This window comes from Sprattus sprattus, assembly GCF_963457725.1.
Source record: "Sprattus sprattus genome assembly, chromosome: 16".
NCBI classification, from domain to species: Eukaryota; Metazoa; Chordata; class Actinopteri; order Clupeiformes; family Clupeidae; genus Sprattus; species Sprattus sprattus.
In genome coordinates this window covers 10,564,892-10,587,923 of record NC_137914.1, presented here as the reverse complement: position 1 = coordinate 10,587,923, position 23,032 = coordinate 10,564,892, and the positions used below count along the sequence as shown (strand labels likewise).

At 44.6% G+C, this 23,032-nt stretch overlaps 1 protein-coding gene across 1 annotated transcript; it reads left to right on the top strand.

Moving 5' to 3' along the window:
• The first annotated feature begins 1,157 nt into the window (after positions 1 to 1,157).
• adnpb (activity-dependent neuroprotector homeobox b) lies at positions 1,158 to 8,533 on the top strand. Its single transcript, XM_080853618.1, has 4 exons — positions 1,158 to 1,449; positions 3,939 to 4,054; positions 4,816 to 4,911; positions 5,034 to 8,533. Exons 2-4 carry the CDS (start codon positions 3,947 to 3,949, stop codon positions 8,019 to 8,021), a joined length of 3,192 nt encoding a protein of 1,063 aa, XP_080709744.1. The 5' UTR covers positions 1,158 to 1,449; positions 3,939 to 3,946; the 3' UTR covers positions 8,022 to 8,533.
• The last annotated feature ends 14,499 nt before the right edge of the window (positions 8,534 to 23,032 follow it).

The following is a 23,032-nucleotide window of genomic DNA, read 5'->3' as shown; positions in this document are numbered from 1 at the left end:
GTCATCCCCAGAGACAATTTGTTAAAACATAGTGGTAATGCAACATATCAAATAATAATTGTTTCAGAAGAGGAATGTCTGTGGAATATACAGTGGATATAGTGAATGTATTTTTCTACCAGTGTGTAATAAGACTATTATTACACTTATTTAATGTGTTGTCCGTATAAACCCTGTGCCTATGTTGATGTTTAGTGTTACATATCAGGAGTATTTCAGGAAAGTGGTGCTTATGAAGACCATATGCCCCTGCGTTAAGAGCTGATTTGGTCACTTCATAAGACTGTTATCATGAATAGGCCTGTTTCTTTACTCATGGGTTGAGGTATTATCAGTGGAGTAATGCAAGATTTCTTGGCAGTAGGCTATGCAAGATGTCTTGGCAACAGTTTGGGTGAAGATTATTCTCAAGGCAAGTAAGTATTACACCTCTATATTAAAAAAAACACCAATTTCATTACTCAAGGGAACCTAAGAACCTAACTGTGAAGGTAGGCTACCACTGGTAGTAACATCACGCATAGATGCTCACAATCACTCCCCGTCCCTGGCACTGAAAAGTAGTCCCGGTGAACAGTACAGCGCCACCACCTGAAATGATAGTACTCCGACGCTGGGTAAGTACTCAGGCACTGTATACATCCGACTCTCTGTGGGGGAAGCAGAGGGGAAGGCACCAGATGTAGTTTCAACGCATGCGTTCACTGTCAGTTGAGCTTCTGAGAAGGGCGCCCCCTGTGTTCCAAAACTGATAAGTGCAGATTGGGTTTGTTTACCCCAGTGCCAAGGAGAAGAGAAAATCGCCTCAGCAATCTCCATCAGTGGCTTTTGTGTCGCCGTGAAATTCAAGAGGAAAGGAATAAACTATTGAACAGGTAAAGATGTGATTGATGGTCGGCTGACAGCCCCATCTCTGATTTTCTGGACTCAACGGCTCTCTCTGTCGGCACAATGAGTTTTTTATGCTAATCAAACACATATGTCACTTCCGCCCTTTTAGGCACGCCATTTTGGACAGAGCAGGGACTGGATTGGGTTGTATTGTCTGTGTGGGAGATGAGGGAATAGACTAATTGCGGACCATTTGCATGATCTGATTGTGTAGGTATCCGGGTAAACCCCGTTAGTAGTAACTGTTCAGGACTCTAAATAATCAACTACTCTTCCGCAATACTGGTATTCTTAAGGATCACCCAACTAGATGAGTTTCAGCACCACATCCCCGGTAACCGAACAGAGGGAGACGGACAGCTCTGACTCCGCTAGTTGTAGAAGTCGAGCTCCCTCTTTTGGTGTGGTGTGCCCGTTTCGAATGGTTTCAGCAAGGCAGTGTATTGTGCCTGCCCCACTGGAGGAAGAGGAGGGAAAGTGAGAGTGCCGGTCACGTTTTTGTGTCTGCGGTTGTGCTGGGATTATAATTACCTTTACGGGAGAAAGACTCGGAGCCAGGTAACTAACTTCTACTTAAACAAGAGGCTAGCTCGCTAGTTGATTGTTTAGCTAAAATAGCATCTGTGCTAACAACAGGAAACATTGAAACGCCAGAAACTTAGCTAGGGCGCTAGGATAGCTCATGTTAGCTAAATGTCGTTTCCCTTTCCATTATCGCAAGGGTAGAGCCGGGGCATTTTTGAAAGCAGTGTAGACACTTCCAGTCACACTTAATAAGAGGAACAATGTCAAGAATGATGATGTCGCATAACATGAGTTCGTTGGCATCAGTCAAGGAAGCTCGCTTCCATAGCCCGCTGCCTTGTCTGCTAGCGAAGGCTAGCTTTCTGAGAGATGTCAGTAGCCTACATCAGTCAGCAGCCTAGCTAGCCTGTCGTCGCCCATTGACAAACAGCTCGTGCCAGGAGACTAGAACTAACGTTAGCGCTCCGGTTGCTCCTACAGCTTTTTCGATGTTTAAAACGTCTGATGCATTGTATTGATGAAATGGTTAACTACGCTACGCTGTCGACGGATTTCTTCTCATGTCCTTTTCATCTTGAGCTGCGGACAAGCTTTTCAACTATGCTATACATGTCTGTAGCTTAGCCTGCTACTGTTAGCCACCTAGCTGGTTAGTTATATTTTAATAAGTTTGTGAACAGTATTTGGTGACCATCAAGTCATATCTGGTCAACTGTAAGAAACATTTAAGTTAACTCATCAGCGACTTCCAAGAGGTGAAATAGGCTGACGAAATGAGTTAAAGAACTCTGTCTATAGTAACGTTTGTGTATTGATGGTCATTAACACTTGTATTGTATGTTAATAGGTTTACTAGCTATGCTAGCTGACATAATACATATTGCTATGATTGTGATGGTCTCTCTCCATGGTGAACGTGACTAGGGTATGTTTTGACATTTTTATGCTAAAAAAGGTAGTCACTCATTGTACAGTATGACGTAACTATTACCCACTGGATACTTTGAAGATAACGTTTCTGGCTAAATGTAAAATAATATTTTATATGCAGTCTTGCCGCTTTGATCCTATGAACTCTGATTGGATGTAACCAGGGTCTACAGATGTCAAAGTTCGCTGACTCTGTGAAACGTCCTCCCATTTGTCCTAACATCTACCTTCTCCATATTAATCATCTGTTCAGTTTCAAAAAATCTGTGAAAGAGGAGATGATAAAGTGATAGGGTAGTTCCCGTCCATGTCAGTACTCAGTAATGACGCTTCCAGGCAGCAGTTTGCGTCTGAAGTCTTCGGTGTACGGTGTTGTCATCCTCTGCGTGAGGAGGCGCTGAGGATAGTTTTTATTTATTTATTTTTTATCAGAAACTACTCGATGAGATGCATACGCTCACATAGGGCAGTGGTGGTTTTTCTGGTCAGCAAAGGGAAGTGTTACCTTTGAAAGTTTCCCTTGAGTGTTCCATCTGCACTGTCGAGATCTTTTTAGATTCTCATTGTCTGTTGTGGGAAAACAGGGAAACAGTGCTCTTGTTCCAGCTGGTCTTCAGTCTGGCAGTGTGATTCCTGCCCCCACCCAAGAAAATCCTCTGCAGAAATGTTGTATAGGCTGGGCTCTGCTGCTGTTTCAGTAGGAGGCGCTATCCTGTGATTGCAGGCAGGGAGGCAGGCGGAGAGGAGGGGAGAAAAAACAAAGAGGGGGGGAAAGGGCAAGCGTGGAAGGGAGAGGCTTATATAACAGGGAGGCAGAAGCGTCCTCTAGCGCCATCTACAAGTGATGGGAGAAAACGAGTCATTGAGAGAAGAGAGCCCAACCCTTTGCAAAGGCTGGAACAGGTAGGGAGGGAGGCAGGCAGGCAAGCAGGCAGGCAGTTAGCTTGTGCACCCTAACCACAGTCCCTCAGTGGAGAAACCTCACAACCACTGTTCTGACTGCCAGCTCAGGGGATGGAGCTGGGGGGTGGGTGGTCCACATCAGTAAAAGTCAATAGTGGCCATGTGGCGGTCACCTGACCTTTGACCTACATAATGACCTTTCCACATTAGTTTTTTGTTTCTGATGAAGTCTGTATCCCTAATTAGGCTAATTAAGAAGATTTTCAGGCGCGTGTCTGTCAAATGATAGTGGTGGTAACCTAGTGTTGTACTTCAGCAAAACAGCGATAAGTAATTTCAAACTGTGTCACTAAGGTTTTGTTTGTTGTCTGGCCCACTTGTCCCTGTGTCACAAAGTGCATAACGGCAGTCGTGGTTTTTCACGCCATTTTTGTCTTCTTTGTTTGTGGACAACTGATGTCAAAGGCTACTAGAGTTTGTTTACCACTCTGGGTGTGGGGTTGTCTTAGTCTTCAGAAGCCAAGCCATTAATCTCTGAACAAAGGAAAGGGTAGGGCGGGGGTCTATTTGATTAGTTGTCACATCTGTTTTACTCTTAATCTGAGTACCTCTGAATAGTACAAGTCATTTTAATTTAAAGATTTTCACATGTGCTCTTCACTAATTTCTACTTTATTCTATCTTTCAAGTGGGCAGCATGTTCCAGCTCCCAGTCAACAACCTTGGCAGTTTACGCAAAGCCAGGAGAAATGTCAAGAAGGTGCTTGGAGACATCGGCTTAGAGTTTTGCAAGAAGCATATTGAAGTGAGTACACTTGGGTCCACAAGGCACTTCCTCTCCCGCTTAAGCAGTTGTAAACAAATCAATAGATTTATCACTTCTGCTTAGAAAGTTGCTTATCTCACAGGTCGTCTTTACACTTACAAGTTTGTGATGTGATTGCTTTTCATCATGTGCAGCAGTCAATTAAATTCCGTTTTGAGAGGGATTCGGTTAAAGTGTAACTTCACCCCCAGGTCTAAACCAAGCAACAATGCTAAAGTATAGTGGGGCTAAGGAGGGTTTGGCGTAAACTGCTGTGAATGATGAGTCTCGATCAGCAACCTAAAGTGAGACTCACTCATGGGTGGGGACAGGGGGAGATGGGCCGCTCAATCCCTACCGTAGAGATATCCCAAATGTTCGACTCTATGTCAGCATCAGTCTTGCAAGGTTCAGGGTGATTGTAAACAGTAGCTGGTGTGTTGTCATTTTCGACGCATAAAATGCATATTTGTTAATAAAAATGTGTAATTATAAATCAATTTAGTTAGTGTTAACACCAGCATTGATTTGTTTCATCACAGTAGTCACATCATTTAGTTTGCAACTCAAAAAACACATTCAAGTGTGCAGTGCCTCGTTAATGTGTGCATTATTTATTATTATTAATTATTTGAGATGAAATAAATTAGATTCACTTTTTTTTAAGTCCCCAAGAATTGTATTGATCTGGACTCTCTGTAATTAGCACCGGTCGTGAAACACCACAGGTACTAAACTAGATTTTCTTACCCCGTCCACAGGATTTCAAAGACTTTGTTCCAAATCATGACTTCTACCTAAAACACACTAACTGGGACGACGTAGGCTGGTGGGATCCCTCTATGACCAAATCTCAAGTAAGTGTTGTGTGTCTCCCTTTGTTTGCTCTTCTCTTTTTTTTTTTTTTTAAACTCCTCAGCCTTTGCCCTTAGTTTGAGTCCTGACATGTTTCCTTTGTTTTCTCCCCCCCCCCCCCCAGGACTATCGCTCAAAACCATTCTGCTGCTCGGGTTGCCCCTTCTCCTCCAAGTTCTTCTCCGCCTACAAAAGCCACTTCCGCAATGTCCACAGCGAGGACTTTGAGAACCGCATCCTCCTCAACTGTCCGTACTGCACATACAATGGCAACAAGAAGACCCTGGAGACGCACATCAAGCTGTTCCACATGCCCAATAACATGCTTCGACAGGGCCAGCAGGGGGCCATGAGCCCCCTCAACAAGACCCTTGACAAGGGCCGCCTCAGCGACACCGTAGAGCAGCCCGTTTACTACTGTAAGAAATGTACATATCGGGACCCACTGTACAATGTGGTGCGCAAGCACATCTACCGGGAACACTTCCAGCACGTGGCCGCACCGTATATGGTGAAGCCGGGGGAGAAAGTCACGCCACCTAATGGTGCAACTGGGGCAGCCGCAGCCGCCACCACCGGGGCAGGTGCCACAGCTGGGGCCAGTGGCGAATCCAACAGCGGAGGCAGTAACAGCAGCAGTTCGGCCATCCACTGCAAGCGCTGCCTCTTCGTCCCACGCACCTACGAGGCCCTGGTGCAGCACGTCATCGAGGACCATGAGCGGATCGGGTACCAAGTCACCGCTATGATCGGCCACACCAACGTCGTGGTGCCCCGTGCCAAGCCTGTGATCATGGTCTCGCCCAAAAACCCAGGGGACGGAAAGGGCATTATCGGGGTCACCCCCAAGGGCACACTGGTGACTACCGGGGTGCGCCCACTTTCTACCCAGCAGCTGAGCAGGATTGTGATCCCCAAAGTGGGCCTCAACTCCTCGGGTCTCATGTCTGGTCTGAAGCAGGGCACGTTTGGGCTGAAAGCAGGGACCACCACACAGTCAGTGTCCATAGGAGGGCATCAGGTGCGCATAACATTACCGGGCAACGCCCAGGTATCGGTGCCACAGCAGTCCCACGCAGCCAAACCTCACCTCGGCGTCGGCGGAGTTCGGAGCCCTGTTGCTGTAGGATCCGCCGCCTCCTCCTCCACGCTTAAGACGTCACCTCTGACCTCACGCGTACAGCCCGCCGCCACCACTGTCTCCTCGGTAGTGGCCAAGAAAGGCGGTTCCTCGGTGATCGGCACCTCCTACACCCAGAAGTGGAAGATCTGCACAATTTGCAACGAGCTCTTCCCCGAGAACGTCTACAGCTCGCACTTCGAGAAGGAGCACAAGGCGGAGAAGGTGCCCGCCGTGGCCAACTACATTATGAAGATCCACAATTTCACCAGCAAGTGCTTGTACTGCAACCGCTACCTGCCCAGCGACACGCTGCTCAACCACATGCTGATCCACGGCCTGTCGTGCCCACACTGCCGCGCCTCCTTCAACGACGTCGAGAAAATGGTGGCTCACATGCGCAGCGCGCACCCGGACGAGACCGTGGGCCCGCGCACCGACTCGCCCCTCACCTTTGACCTCACCCTCCAGCAGGGTAACCCCAAGAATGTCCAGCTGATCGTCACCACCTACAACATGCGGGACGCGCCGGAGGAGTCGGTGGCCTTCCATGCCCAGAACAGCAGTGCCTCGTCCTCCCCGCAGGGCAAGAAACCGGCCACCGCCAATCACCCGAAGCCAGCCGCCGAAGCCCAAGACGGCACGCCTGTGAAAAGCCCTCCGCAGGCCGCGGTGCCCTACAAGAGGGATGTGGGTAAGACTCTGTGCCCGCTGTGCTTCTCCATCCTAAAGGGCCCCATCTCTGACGCCTTGGCACACCACCTGCGTGAGCGCCACCAGGTCATCCAGACAGTCCATCCAGTGGAAAAGAAGCTGACGTACAAATGCATCCACTGCCTGGGGGTGTACACCAGCAACATGACTGCCTCCACCATCACCCTGCACTTGGTGCACTGCCGGGGCGTGGGCAAGACGCCAAATGGCAAAGAGAGCAAACCCTCCCCGTCGTCCAAGTCCAGCCAGTCTCAGAGCTCCTCACTCAAACGGTCCAGCGCCGAGAACGTCGACCCGTCCGACCCAAAGCGTCGGAAGGCTTCATCGGGAGCCGAACACGCCTCGGGGCCAGGTTCCGCAGCGCAGGGGGAGAGGTCGGAGGAACCCATCGTGCTGGCGTTAGACCCGAAGGGCCACGAGGACGAATCGTACGAGGCGCGCAAGGCCTTCCTCACTCAGTACTTCAACCATCAGCCGTACCCAACGCGACGCGAGGTGGAGAAGCTGGCCGCCAGCCTGTGGCTCTGGAAGTCCGACGTGGGCAGCCACTTCAGCAACCGCAGGCGGAAGTGTGTCCACGACTGCGAGACGCGCCGCTTCCAGGTGCTGCTGGGCTTCAAGATGCGGGAGGTCAACCGGCTGCAGCACAACATGGGCTTCGCTGGTGACCTGGAATTCCAGCCCAACGAGCCCAAAGAGAGCCGGACGTCGGCCACCTCCATCGGGCGGTCCGAGGAGGCTGCCAAACGGTGGTTGAAGGACCGTGCCAACGGGGCCACTTGCCAGCGCCCAGCCGCTGCCCGGCCAAACAGTGCCAAGGGAACGCCATCCAGTGACCAAAACAAGACAATCAGGAGGACCTCGACCACCAGGAGAGCAGCGAGCGCGGAGCACATCGCAGAGCCCATCGCAGAGCCCATCGCAGAGCCCATCGCGGAGCCCATCGTAGAGCCCATCGCACTGGACTCAGACAGCGAAAAGGAGGAGATCGTGTTGGATGGGAAAGAGGAGGCGGACTCTACAGAGAAGGACCAGATTGCCGTAGATGGACAGACTGAGGATGGAAAGGTGGTTGCGGCAGTGGTGGCAGCGGAGAAGGAGGTGGAGGAGGGAAAAGAAGGCGTCCTGGCTGATGGAGAGGTCCACGGGGAGAACGGCTACGGACCCGCCCAAGAGCCTGCGAGAGGCGTGAAGCGCAAGGCCCGGGCCCAACGAGACGCTAAGACTAAACTCAGACAGACAGGACCAGGGGCTCAGATAGGCAAGCAGCAATCCTAACTGGCGCCACAAGGATAATTCATGCACAAACACAATACTTATATGCTCACAAACACATGTAATCATACACGCACACAGATGCATACATACATATATACACACACACACACACACACACACACACACACACACACACACACACCCATACATACAAACATGCGCGCACACACACTCTCACACACTCTCACACACACACCTAAATACCTTGACATTTGTTACAACTGACATATGCCAACAACTCTGCCTCACCCAAACTCATGCGAGCCATAATCAGTGGCTGTGATGAGAGGAACAAGTAGGGGAGAACGGGGCCTGAGAGGGGCCACCTCCCAACACCAGAAGCCATTGTTTTTGGGTTAGAAGTGAAGTTTATTTACGATGTACTTTATTCAAATTCAGAGTTTAAGAAGAAAAAAAGAAAATAGAAAAAAAAAGGACTGGGGAGAAATTATTTTACACGACCTCCAGGGCAGGGAACGAACACACTGAAAAATGCACCAAACAATATCGATGTCTTCAATATCGATGATTTTCAAGTTTAAACAAGTACTTATTGGTTTAGCCACTAACTAAGTTGTGGTGAAGATGCATTGGTTCTTTAGATTTTAATAATTACAAGTTAGACGTTTCATGTAGGCATACTGAAGAGCTATTGTATATTTGTACAGTCTTTTAGACACATCTAAAGAGATGTTGGTGTAGGTGTATTAAAATAAAAATGCTATTCATTTTTTGTGCAAAGACTAGATTGTCAGATGTTCTACATTGGTTCACTTAGACAATGGATGTGGCTTTGGTGGCTTCTTCTCTCTTGTTTTTTTTTTTTTTTTAAATGGGCTCCATTTTTTTTATAAAAGAAACCTTCAGCAAAAAAATAATATATCTATATATTAAATGCAAATAAAATGGACATATTATCATGCTTTTTTTTGGCTGGTTACTTCTACTATTATTATTATTATTATTATATTTTTTTATTGGTAGTAATTATAACTTTGGTTCTACTGTATGAGCAGTTTTTATTCCCTCTGTCTGGCCTCTGTCTACCTTTGGTCCGAGTGATGGAGCTGGTTCACTGACGGCTGTAGCTCTGTGTATGTAGGCTAGACTGTGGTAAATTCAGCCTCTGCTGATCAGTACTTGCTTTCTCCCTTTCTTTCGATTGTTGACCTTTTTATTTTTTTCTCTTGCACCCCTTAAGACTGAGCTCTTGCAATTTTATTTTTGTTTATGTTTGTTCTTTTTGTTTTGTTTTTGTTTTTTGTTTCTTTTTGCCCGTGGTGCCCGGAGATTGTTGGCTGTGGATCTGACTTTGCTGTGTGTACATGTTTAATTTGTGACCTGCGATTTCTGTTCGTATATATATATTTTGTTTTTGGTTGTTTGTTTTTGTTATTTTGTCACTTAAGCATTTCTGAACAATAAAGTGCTGTATTGTGCTTCTCATACTGGTTTGAATCCTGCCATGTTAGCAGTGTCTGCATCTTTGGATCTGTCCATTTTGGTGACAGAACATGCAAGCACGTCCCTCATCTTAGACGGTATTGCGCTCATACAAGACTGATTGCATCCATTATCTTTTTGTTCAGACTGAGTTTCGAGAATCTGAGGGGCATATATTCAAACTAACATATATATTCTTTGTCTTTTCTTACTGATGTAACCCTCGATGCAAGGATATGAGATTCCTTAGTTAGCCATTACGTTATTGTGAGCATTGGTATATTGCTATGGCTGATGATTGTGAGGTTGTCCCTGAGGAGATGAAAAGCTCTCATCATGAAATTCACAGGCCTAGATCACTTCACTTGAACTGTACTCCCTTCATTGCTGAGTGTATATGTGCCTGTGCATCACGAAGGTGTTATCATTATGATTTGTAAATAAGTGCTTATAGAAATGTTGTGTTGTATATGTTTAACATCAGGCCTATGAGTCCTCTTCCTTTCAGGGAAGAAGGCTACAAAATGGAGGGAAACTACCCCTCCGAGAGAGCACCCTCCCTCCCCCCACTGGATCACTGTTCTTGCTGTGCTGAGAAAAAAAAGGGAGGGAGAGAGAGACAGAAAGAAAAGAGAGAGGAGGGCGGGTGAGGGAGTGCTAGTGGTGGAGGAGGAGGAGGAGGGAGGCAGGCAGGCTGAGGAGGCCCGACTCACTCTGAGGGGAGGCTGTAGTCGTGTTCTCTGAGCTTCTAGAAGAATGGGGGAGGGGGGGAGAGGAGTGAAGAGAAAGAGAAAAGCGAGTGAGATAGAGTGTGAGAGAGAGAGCGAGGGAGTATGTGTGAGCGAGTGAGAGGGGGAGGGGGAAAAGAACTGGGAAGGCTGCAGTGGATAAGAGAAAGCCACTAGTGGTGCCTCCTAGTGGTCTAGATTAGCAGCCAGTGAGTCCTGCTGCCCCTAGTGGTAGGGTTGGGGAGCAGCAAGTGCTTCTGGCCTGCCTACAGCTGCCTGTCATATTGCCCTCCTCTTCTATGCTCAAGTTTTTTTCATTCGTCAGCGATGATGTCATCTTCGTCCGTCAGTCTGTTTGTTGTGTGATTGAAGGGTTTGGATATCTGTGCGATTTGGACACATGAGGGTGTGAGAGTGCCTGGAGTGCTGCAGGGAAGAGCAGAGCAAGCCAGGGCTTTATGAGGTCAACTGTAGGCACGTCTGCATGTTCTAACATGCTGTGTTATTAGGTGTAGATGGGCTGTGCTCAGAATGCAAACACCACTCTGTTTGTCAGGTCAGGCCTGGCACAGGAAACATTAGCAGAGTTGAAACCATCATCATTTTTTTTTAAAAACCACAATGTTCTGTTTTTTTAGCAAAGAGCATTGCAGTGGGAGTCCGTAAGATGAGTGGAGCAGCAAAGTCAGCCTCGTTTCTGGTCAGATGCTCCTTGTAGTTTGCCTTATGCCCCAGGCCAACCCCAATACATTGAACCACTGGCCCTCCCTTAGCCCCTGTTAATTTCAAGGCCAACAGATATACAGCCTCCTGATGGCATATTCATAACTACCTTTTGTATACCTTCTGAGTGTCTTGTTGCATTACCCTTCAATTCAATGTTTTGTTTCATTCTTTTTTGTTTCATCATCCTCATTATTTGGCCCAGAAGCTTGTTTTCTCTGGATTTTCGGCAGTTAAATGCCAAAGTTGCAATTAAAGGGGATTATTGCTACCTACAACTCTCCTATATTGAGTACAAACCTCTAAGGGCAATAGCCACCTGAACATCTCTTATTTTGTTGTTTTACGCAACCATGCCAGGAAACGGTGAACAGAACAGGAGCTAAGGCATTGCAGTGGCAGCCTTCCTGTTTTAGTTCAGCTGCAGAACATTTGTATTGTAGAGCATGTTGTGTAATGGCAGAGTACACATTCCCAGGTAAAGAAGATCCCTTGTGTTCACTCATTTTCTGTTTTTGATTAAGTATTGATCCCCTTGTTGAAATGTGTTAATGACTTGTTTAAGGGTGGGAATTGCCACAGAGGCAACAATACAATACCTTCACAACATTTTGGCCACATTACGATATTACGATTCTTTAAACTACAATACAGTTAAAAATACAGCAAGGATTGTGTTTCAATAATGAGATACATTGCGATTTATTTCTCCCGTAGTACGTTCCACATACTGGTAGTGTCTGCAGTCATCTTTGGGTGGTACATTTGTCCTCGACTCTGACTTCCTTTCCAATTTCCGCTATGAAGCAAAAGAAGAACGAGGTCTTGTGTCATCTTGTGGACTTCAGAAGCAGTAGACACATGTACCAAAGTAAAATTATATCAAATAAATATTGCGATACTAAGCATCGCTGTATTGATATAATATCTTGCCAAAAATGATCACTGTTACACTATTAATTTGTTTCTCCCATCTCTATGATCTGTACCTACTTAATGATCTCTACAACAGGAAAACACATGTGGTTGTAGACTTACATGGAGTTACATGATGGTTGTATGTCTTGTATGCTGGATATCCAGACATGTGAAAAGGGTGTGACAGTCCCACACAGAGTTCATTGTACTCCTAGTAGAGTCAAACAATCTGATCTCTCGCAGTGCCCTTACCCTGATGTTTTTCTGTAGGAATTCCCCTTTGACATGTTTCTAGGACGCTGCAGACTTCCTCACAGACACTGTTAGCATTTCTGCTTTCTGAGCTTGAACACCTTTGTCTGGTGCCACCAGACGGTCTCTGATGCCTCACAGCTCAGACGTATGGCTGTGAGTCTTCCACTTTGTAAAGCAACAGTGTACCATCACTGTCATGGTCAGTTTGTCTCTGTAAGTGTATGTGCAGTTGAAAGTGTGAAAGTCAATAACAATAACTGAACCACTAAAAATGAACCATCAGCTACTTTGTAGAACACAGATGCAGGGAAGGTACCCTGTGCCTGAACAAGAGTCCTAGGAAACAGCACCTGTTAAACGCTTGAACAGCTTTCCCCTTGCAAAAGTGTTCAGCAGCTCACAAAGCAACTCAAGCTTTGCATACATCCCATGTCTGAAATCTGAGCTTCTCACATAGTTTAGTTCTGCAATAGCAAATAGGATAAATGTGTTGAAATAAGCTACCAGCAGATGGCAGTATTGCCTTTAGAGTCATTAGTCATCAGGCAATACCACAGGCCAAAAGTCAAGGGTGTTAAGAATGTGTTGGAATTACTGTCAATGTTAGGAAAGTAAATTATTTTAACTCAAAAGACTAAAAATCCTTGATCAATATGAATGTCTGACCTCTGACCTTGTCACTGCTGGACCGGTAGAGGTGTGGCGTGCTTTTGCATTTTTGTGTGGCTGGCTCTAAACCTGGCTGACAGAAGTCCTGAGGGGCGACCCTCTGGGCACAGTTATGGGCAGCAGCAGTGGAGCTCTGGTTGGCGCGCTTCCTCGTGCCCACAAGTGCGGTTTCGTCAGAGGAAGCCCTGCATGCCCGCTCCAACGCGCAGTGGGATGCTTCTGCAGCACACTTCCTGTCCTGGGTGTGGGCCACAAGTGCAATCTGTGGGCTCCTCGGGATGCGGTGGACAGCACAGTCACGTCCCCTCTGTTCTGCTACCGAGCAGCATGTTAGATGACCTCACCACCCAGTGTGACATTCATTTTTCACTGTTTACAACAATCAAGCTCTAAACACATTGTTGGAATTTTGACCACATTTTTTATTTTGGTTGTGTGTTTGTTGTTTTTGGATGATGGACCCATAGTCAAAGTTTGTCTGTGTTTTCATAGAAAACAGGTTTCCTTTCTCAGACTGCGTATGTAAAGCCAAACTGCTGTTTGCTTTATGCTGTGTGGCTGGCATCCCAGATATTTGTTGTATGTATTACCACAAATCCACATTTATCAGCTAAGCTACTATCAAGAAACAGACAGTGTGCATTGCACTGACGATAATGTCAGAGCCGTGGCTAACACATAGTCTATCGTTACAATATTTATAAGGTTAGTGAGAGGCATGCCTGGACCTCCTGACAGATATTATACAGGAAAACCCTGGCAGTGTGAAATATTCATCAAGTGACTTGGTCATGCTGAGGAGAATCTTTTCTCTGTGCAACAGGGAAATCATTTACAGGAGAGCTGTAGGGGTCTGATTTAAACTCCTCCAGGAAATGTGTTTTCTTTCTCGCTCTTTTTGCTTTCAACAACTGTAACATTTAAGTGCATTGTGTCGCAAAACTTGCTTGCTAAAGGTTGATAAATATTTGTGAAATATTATTTTTAGAAAATCTATCTTCATGTGCTGGTCTTAGGTTTCCAGTGCTACCTATTGAGGCAGAATACTTAATGAAAGGCGCATTCAGCAGGAAGTGGAACTGAAACCTAATGAGACTCCGTCCTTTGGAGAGTTCCGATGATGAAGCCAGCACTCCTCCACACACCATAGCTGAACGAAATGATCCTTATATAATTCATGATATTACATTATTTAAAGGTGATCTAATGTCATTTTACATATTATTTTAAAACTACTCAATTTAAATTCATACCTGTGTCTGACACGTTTTTTTTTTTTGTGAATACAGCATCAAGCTGTATTCACAAAAATTCTCCTAATTTTCACTCTCTCTCTTTCTCTCTGTCTTTTTTGACGTGCTGGGTATACATGCCTGCTCCTCGAGAGCTCTGCACTGAGACGCATTGTCTGCCAGTGATCATTTGCCAAGGCCACTGACTAGGCACATAAATCACTGCATAGAAAATGCTTAAAGACCAAGCATCTCTCCACTCTCCAGCCCCTCAGTTACCTATTAGTCTGTGTGTGTGTGTGTGTACGTGTCTGTGTGTGTGTGTGTGTGTGTGTGTGTGTGTGTGTGTGAAGAGGTCAGATGCTTTCATTCAGATGAAGGAGAATGGAAGTAGAGCAGGAACCCTTCCAAGGACATGGATCCCCACGAACTACTCCCCAGATAGCGCTGTATTTAGTGTGTCAGTCTGTCATTGTCTTACACTGGAGGAAGATAAACATGCCAGGCATATGTTGATGACACTGGAATATTCTAGAAACCGAAGCCATCATTTACTTCTTTCTCTCTCTCTCTCTCTCTCTCTCTCGCTCTATCTCTCTGTCTCTCGCTCTCTGTGTGTGTCTGTATGGAGTTATGGATTGACCCTTTCTTAATGTACCTACAGCAGCAGAAGCAGTGCCCTGACCCAGTTAGTGGCTCTTCTTCTTATAGTAACTCCTCTTTATTAATAACTACTCAGATCAGGGGGAAAGGGAGCTCTGAGCTGCCAGACTGTTCCTCTGATCTGTACACACACTCACACACACACACACACACACTCTCGCATATGCATACAGGCATGCACACACACTTGCATGTGCACACAGGCATGCACACACACTCACATGTGCACTCAAACACTTTCATATGCAGACACTTGCATGTGCACAAGCACTAGGGATGTATCAGAGTACATTCTTCAGGAAAGCACAAATAATGTGATGGAAACAGATATTTACATTCTACTCTACTCAAAGTTGCTCTTTGTAAATCCTAAAACAAATCTGAAAAATTCAGCTCCATGATAGACATGTCTGTGCATCGGCCATGGTTTTTCTTTTTTTCAAATTGATTATTTGATTATTTATTAATTTCATTTACTACACATTATTGAGAAGTGATGGCTATATTCTGTAGTTGCCCCCATTAAGTCAGCAGGCTGTGTCTGACAGCTGGTGTAAAAGCTGTATTTCTTTCAAAACCGAGCAACCTAAACACAAACAACCAAACAACAGATATTTCAGTCAATATTTATTCATTTCAGATGTAAAAACAATGCTGTATGTATCAGCCATAGGCTTCATGGAATTTTGGAATTTTAGCATCAACTATTACCCTACCGACTAGCCTATTTCAGGATTAGCAACAAGGACTTTCTATGGATTAAATGGATGCTTCCAGAGAGTGACACGTCTCTGACTCATGTAGTCTAGGTGTATGCTAGCCTTATTGCACTGCAGGTAGGCTATCTTTTCCCCCTGTGGCAAATATGATAGTACGTGTTGCTGTAATATGGGGAGGTTGGACAGTGTGGTGACTCTCCTGGACTATGTTGTGTGTGTGTTGGATTCTTTAATTAACTAAAGGCTAAAGAATAACATCTGTATTTAAATTTCTAGGCCACTATTTAATAGGTTGCACTGGTGAAGAAGTTTGCACTGAATTCTTGCTCTGCCCTATTAACACTGGTTGTAGTTGCTATGGGAGATTGGGAGTATGGTTTTGGCTTTATAATTCCAGCAATGTTAACCTTCAACAGAAGATAGCGGCTGGTTTCAACCCTATACAGTTGCATATTTTAAGCACATACAGTATATGACAATTTGCCTAAGAAATGTCTGTGTGGATTTTCATCAGCTGTGTTATGCGGATTTAAAAATGTAAATTCTCCTCATAGCAGGAGGAGCTGTGAACAGCTGTGGGTTTTAAACTTCATCAACCAGCTTGGTTTCCATCAACCGGTATCATTTGCTGGTTGAATAGATACAGATACAGAAAATTACATCTCTGTACACCTCTAACAAGCACACACACACACACACACACACACACAGACTCTAGAATCTGAGTGAGACTGCCATTTTGGAGTAAAAGTATGAGTGAGTGAGAGTGGTCACCTGTCCTAAATGGGCTGAGTATTTTAAGGGTCGATTAATGGACTGTTTTCCCTCATGGTGGTTATAATCTCACTCACCAAACTGGGACTGAGTGTGTGTGTGTGTGTGTGTGTGTGTGAGAGAGAGAGAGAGAGAGAGAGAGAGAGAGAGAGAGAGAGAGTGCAACTGCGTTTGTGTTATACGTGAAAATATATCACAAATAGATAAAAGTTGCTCAGAGTGCTCAGAAATGACTGTGTGCGTGTGTGTTTGTATTTCTGTGTGTGTGATTAAGGGAGTGTGTGTGTGTGTGTTCATTGCATTGCATTGCATGTGTGTGTGTTGAGAGGGGGCACTAGTGTCAGATGAAAGCTTGGTATATCTTTGTGAGATGCAGATAACTGATTAAGCTGATGAAATGCTGTGCACACAAAAGGTCTGTGTGCATGTGTGTGTGTGTGTGTGTGTGTGTGTGTGTGTGTGTGTGTGTGTGTGTGTGTGTGTGTGTGTGTGTGTGTGTGTGTGTGTGTGTGTGTGTGTGTGTGTGTGTGTGTGTGTGTGTGTGTCCATGAGATGTTTTTGATCAGCGAGCACTGTGTGTGTGCACGAGTCATATCGAAGGACCCCAGGACAAAGGAGCAGACTAATTGGAGACCTTGTCTGGCGATTGGACAGCTGAAATGAAGCTTAAAAGGTTGGAAATATCAGAAACTCTGGCTCTGCTGATAAGGATTATAGTAAAGAATGGAAAATGAGTTTTCTAAATAAAGCCTTCACCTTTTCCCAAATACCAACCATCAGAAACACACGGTGACATTTCCATAAATTACATGCTAATGTTTCCTCTCAATTACCTAAGTACAATACAACCGTTCCAAAACATCCAAAGCATCCAAAACATCGCAAAGCCCATTCCTAAAAACGTATCCATATGTAAATATAAACCTCACAGGGTGTGAATTCATTTGAGCCATAAGACAGAAACATGCTTAAGTTTGGTTTAACGTCCATGTTCCTGTGATGTGGGATATGCATCTTCTGGCCTACATCCCCAGTCAAATATAGCCCAATAATTAGGTCCAGGGAGCACACATGGAAAATGGAGCATTAAGGAGAGAGGGAAAGTCATTTTAGGCACTACAATCGTATTTCTGTTTTAATTCGGTGAACACGTGACGGCCAGTTGATCCGTGTTTTAAGCATCGTTGCATCCGGATATGATTTAGTCAAATAAGTGTTTGTATGGATGGGCAAATGATTTATTGGACATTAATTATATTCTTACAATGCTATGACTCTGTAGAGTAATTCTGTGATTTCATGTATAAATATTCGAACTACTCTCTGTCTCTGTCTTTCGCTCTGTCTCTCGCTCTGTCTCTCTCTCTCTCTCTCTCTCTCTCTGTTCATCTTTCTATCTGTCTATCTTATGTCTATCTCCACACCTAAGTGAAGAAAGGCAACCACACACATGCACACTTGTATTCAGTTGGATTGCTGTGGAGGGTGACTACTTCCTGCTTGGACAATAACTCAAGGTTAAAGCATGAAAGTGTGTGGGCAACCATTGCAAGCAGCTTTTCTGACCAAAACCCTGTGTCAAAAGCGAATGAAAGGAACATCAGTCAAGACCTAACACTGTTATGAAGGTACAAAGTTGAACAATAGCTATCCAACAGACCAAATAAACAGCTAACAGGATCACCATTTAAAAAATAACAAAAACTGTCCCAAATCCAACTGCATCTCCTTCCCCAAAAAGACACTGTTATGGTTACTGTTTCTTTAAATCAACATGAGTTTTGCACAGTTTTGCTTTCGACACGAGTGCAGAGGGTATTTCAGAGGGTAGCAATGCAGCAATTATAGAAATGAAACAACAACAGATGACATCACTTCATTTTTGCACACACAACAAGAGTGCCTCCAAAGTATTCGTAATATTGCCACAGGGCCTGTGCGCCTTCATAAATGAGGATCACTAATTAATCACAATCGTTTATTTATACCCTATTTGGCAAGGCGACTTTACAGCAGGGAAGACTTAGCTCAGCACTGGATTAACAATAACAGAAATCCCTTTTTTTGCCTTGTCATATAACTCACTCATGAGTAATTGCTTCCTATTTCATTTTTAATTAACCACATTTGGTTGAATAGTCTAATGCATTATGTGTCGAAATGTTGTCATGTAGGTTTTAGCCATTGTTGTGATATTCGGGTGTTGGTTCTGTGGATCATTGCAAATGGGTAAACTTTTGACTGGGATCAAAGACATTTTCACAGCCCAAGTGCTTAAAAGGGCTCTATCTCAGATGTTCTATATCTTCTTAAAGGCCTGATGATATTACATAATCCTAATAGCACTGAGGATTTTCTTTGTTTAGATATTTCACTCCAATTTCACTCCATGCCTAATATAGCAATGTATTACAATGCATTCATACAATTCATACATAACAGAGGAGAAATCCAGAGCACACACACACACACAAACACACACACACACACACACACACACACACACACACACACACAGAACACACACATACATCGTAGTTAGTTCCTGCCATAATTATACAGCCATCTGTCCGTGGCCCATTGGCAGTGAGAAGGACTGGTGCCCTCATCACAGTTCAGCATGATGGCTCATTCATAGGGCAGGGTGTAGATGGTGAATCGCGCTCTGCTGATGCTGCCATATTTTGTGGCAGTAGTCAGTCTGGACCCCCAGTCCCAGGCAGGGAAACAGGGAGCTGCACCCTCTCCAGACAGTATCAGAGAGTGAGTGTGAGGGCATGGACTCAGGCTGGGCCCTCTTTTCCCACACTTAACAGATCAGGCTCATTGTCACAGCCAGCGCCGGGGATTTGGCTCCGGCACGATGAGATATCAGACGTTCCCACCACTTGCTTCTGAGGGAGATCAGCTCTTCAGTGTCAGACTGCCAGAGAAAATAGGAACATCTAGAATAAGCGATAAGTGAACGAAAGAAAAAAAAACTGAACCGTGCTGCCATTGGTCGCACAGGGGGTTAGATAATCACAGATGTGATTCAAGTGCACCTCTGTGGGGGAAAACAAATGCATATGTACAAACACATGGAAATGTGTGTGTGTGTATGTGTGTAAACATCAGTTTCCAAATAGATTTGAGTGTGTCTTTGCTCCAGTGTGTGTGTGTGTGAGACTGTGTTTCATGAAGAGGTCTGTAACGGCAGTTTTTTCATGTGCAGATAATGAAATGATGTTTGTTGAGGTTTAATCCGATGCAGTAATCCTGTCCGTTCTCAATCTGCTGGTCAGTGCAACTCAGCACCAGGATTGGTCAACTGCTAAGTACTTGGCAACTAAAACACTGACTGCAACTGAATTTCATCATCATCATCTTTTTTTTTTCTTCTTCTTCTACTTCTTCTTCGTCTTCATCTTCTTCTTCATCTTCATCATCATTCTTGTCATCATCCAAAATGGACAAAACAAGACCTGATAAAATGCTATACAGTAACACCACTATACACGATGAACACTATTGCCATGTCATTATAGTAAGGTGTCTAATGGAATAACCACTCACACCGAACCAAATGGCAAAAGTTGGAGAGAGAGAGAGAGAGAGAGAGAGAGAGAGAGAGATACCCACGCTAGATGGAAGCATAGATTATTTCTCTTCTGGTGGGGAGAGTGGGAGGGACGGCGGTAGGGCGGGCGCAGCATCCTTCGTGTCCGTGCACGAGAACTCAAGCCAGCCCATGCTGCGCGTGTGTGAATTTCACAACTGATCCGAATACCGATAACCTAGTCACAGCAACGATACTTTCCTATCATCAAACTTGGAATTTGTTTGACCATCTTGAGCGCACTTAGTGCCCCTTCAATATCTGCTAAGAAACCAGGTAATACAAGTTTTTCTATGTCATTTTTAGATTTGTGTTGCAATCATGCATAATAGCAACTGTGCTGAGATGTCAGAGCTTTAAAGGTGTGCGAATTTCAATTTCCGTGGAGTGGAATATTGATAAAAAATAGCTAAAAGTATGGTTTGGGTCTCATATTTATATTACTTGTAGAAAGTAATTTAATACTGTGCTATATATTGCATCTATGCGCTTTTAATCCAGCAAGAAACCTGTCGCACCACCGAAACCGGTGCACGAGATAGGATACTCATGATGCGCGAGTGCCCTTGTCGCCGCCGTCAAGTCGCAATATGGGGATCTAGTTAAATGTATTTCTGTTAGTCTCCGCTGAAGACTTGAAAGTTATATTTATTTTCGTCAGCGTTAGTGTCTGTTGAAGACTTGAAAGTTATACTTCATTTTCGTCGGTGTTGCTTTCCCAGCTGGTTACTTCCAGCTATGGTAAAAGTACAATGATGAAGAGACATCACACCCGAAGACATTTACAAATCGTGGGTTGTGCCGACTGGAAGCCTCAGATCACTGTAGTTGTTTGTTATAAAGAACAGTTTAAAAAGTCAATCTTTCTGTCTTGGTTTATTCAACAGCTGTAGGAAATAAAACAAAAAACTGTATGTCTGTTTTGTCTATCACCAGTGCACGGTACAGTTTGTGTAGTTTCAACGACTTTGTCAATTTGAACATTTCTGGGTCACACCTGATTAGATACAATTAGGCATTCTTTAAATGTAAAGCATGTGCCAGTCCACATTGCTTAACAAGTCAAAGTCATGAATATCAGTTATAATAGGCAATGACAGCAATCGCTTGTTTACTTGTTGCCCCCAAGCAGACACATCTAATGTGGATGTGAATGCAGAAATCTCATTCAAATTACTTTTTTGTTTCTACATAGAAGAGCTTGCAGACTTCAAAGAAATCAGCTGCCCTATCCATACAAAGCCAAAGTCTTTGTTTCTAACTCCACATTTAATTATGGCATAAGTTATGCATTGTTGAACACACTTAGAGTGCACATGCTATTTTAATTTCAAAAGGTACTTTTGTAAGGTATTTGTGACACTGTCCAAATTCAGAATTGACACAGGTGCACATGTTCTGTTTGTGTGTGGGATATCTTGGTTATTTTATGCCTAGAATGTTCTCTATGAAGACGTGTGGAGGAAACTCAAATTCTGCTGTCCAACCATGTGCCACCGCCTCTTACATATGAGTGGATGTTATGTCAAAGTGATGGACTAGTCCACATGTACTGACTGAGAGAGTTCAATGCCTGCCTTTCGTGGAGAAGCTCCCTCATAATTAAATATGGAGCACTCACAGCCAAAGCTGAAGGTGTGACAGCAGGGTGAGAGACGCAAACAGGGTTGAGGTGTGAACTCTATTGTAAGCTTTCTCACCAGCATAACAGCCCCACTTAAGGGTATCCCAGTCCTAGCTGGAAGAGTATTTGGAAGTGGCAAGACCTGGAAAGATATATATATAAATAAATAAATAATGCTGTGAGCAGATAATATTTTCTGGTTGAATTTCATTTAGCATTATTCCAAAAGCTCTCAGATTGTGCGAAGCAACACACTGGACACGCTGGATTAGCAGCAAAAACAAGTAAACATAGAATAAAAAAGAGAGTTGTCAGTGAGGACGTGGGATTAGGGATGTTTTGGCAGAATCGCATTAGCGGCTGTTTTTGTGACAGGATGGAGAGACGAGGCGAAGAAATAAAACACACTCAGCCATTGGTGTTCTGACGGATGGGTCATTTACAAGTGCATCTGAGCCTGTGCCAAAGCCCACATCCAGAAAAAAAACATCTTTCATTCCATCTTTTTGGACAAAATCTTCTGTACAATGGAATGTCCCTGACACTGTTCCCTGTACCTGTTCACTCCATTTTAAGTCAAGGATAAGAGCCATCAACTTTCTGACTAGTTTTCTCTGGTGGAAGTTACCCTTTAGTGAACTGACAGTATTTCTCGGTATTTCTTTATCGTTATCTCATTCACTTTATACTGTAACCTCAGCTGATAATTAAATTTGAAAGCAAAATGACAAAGAACCCAGAGTCACATAATCCTCACACTGTATAATACCTTATTATATCTGCACATTCTTTTTTTTTTTTTTTTTTTTTTTAAGGCTGAAGTCTGAATTGTGTAAACACATTTAGTGAGGCCAGCAGACCCAGAGGTGTACTGTAAGAGCTGACAGCCCTGTGGGTCCTGGCAGTCTCCAGATTTAATGGTGGTGATTAACAGCTGTCCGCTCCAGTTTACACCCGGGATGCCCAGCGATGCTCCTGATGCCTTATTACTCAAATGAGCATCTCAGTTTGGGCCTTGTTATTATTTGACTTAATGAAGGGTGAACGTGGATTGATATAATTTTGAATCTCATTACAAACGCCCCCGTCGCGACAATGGGGATGGGAGTCATAAGCTCCTTGCGTATGTTAGATTTCCCTCCAGAAGCACCCCGTGCTGGGAGTCCTGTTAGGGCCATTAATGAGTGTGTTAACACACACACACACACTCTGCCCGCGGACACGGGAACTATGGAGGCAAGTAGAGCTGAAACACCCATCCAGCTCACCCATCCAACACCTGGATGCTGGGCCTTATGTAATGGATCGCCTTTGGCTATGCCAATGCTGTGTGTTTGTGTGAAAGAGAGGGCGTGAAGGAGAAGTGTGTGTGTGTGCGGGAGAAAGCGAAGGAGAAAGAGGGATGTGTATATGCAAAGAGCTTTGTGTTGTTTGTACGTCAGTCAGTTTTGCGTGAGTGTCTTGTGTGCATTCCTGTTTGTGGATTTGTGTATTTGTGTATATTTGTGGTTTTGAGGTTTTGTCTGCTTGCATGTGTGTGTATTTGTCAGCATTTGTGTGTGTATGTGCATGTGTATGGTGTGCGTGCCTGTGTGTGCGTGTGTGTGTGTGTGTGTCAGTGCATGTGTATGTGTACATGCATGTGTGTATGTGTGCGTGCATGTG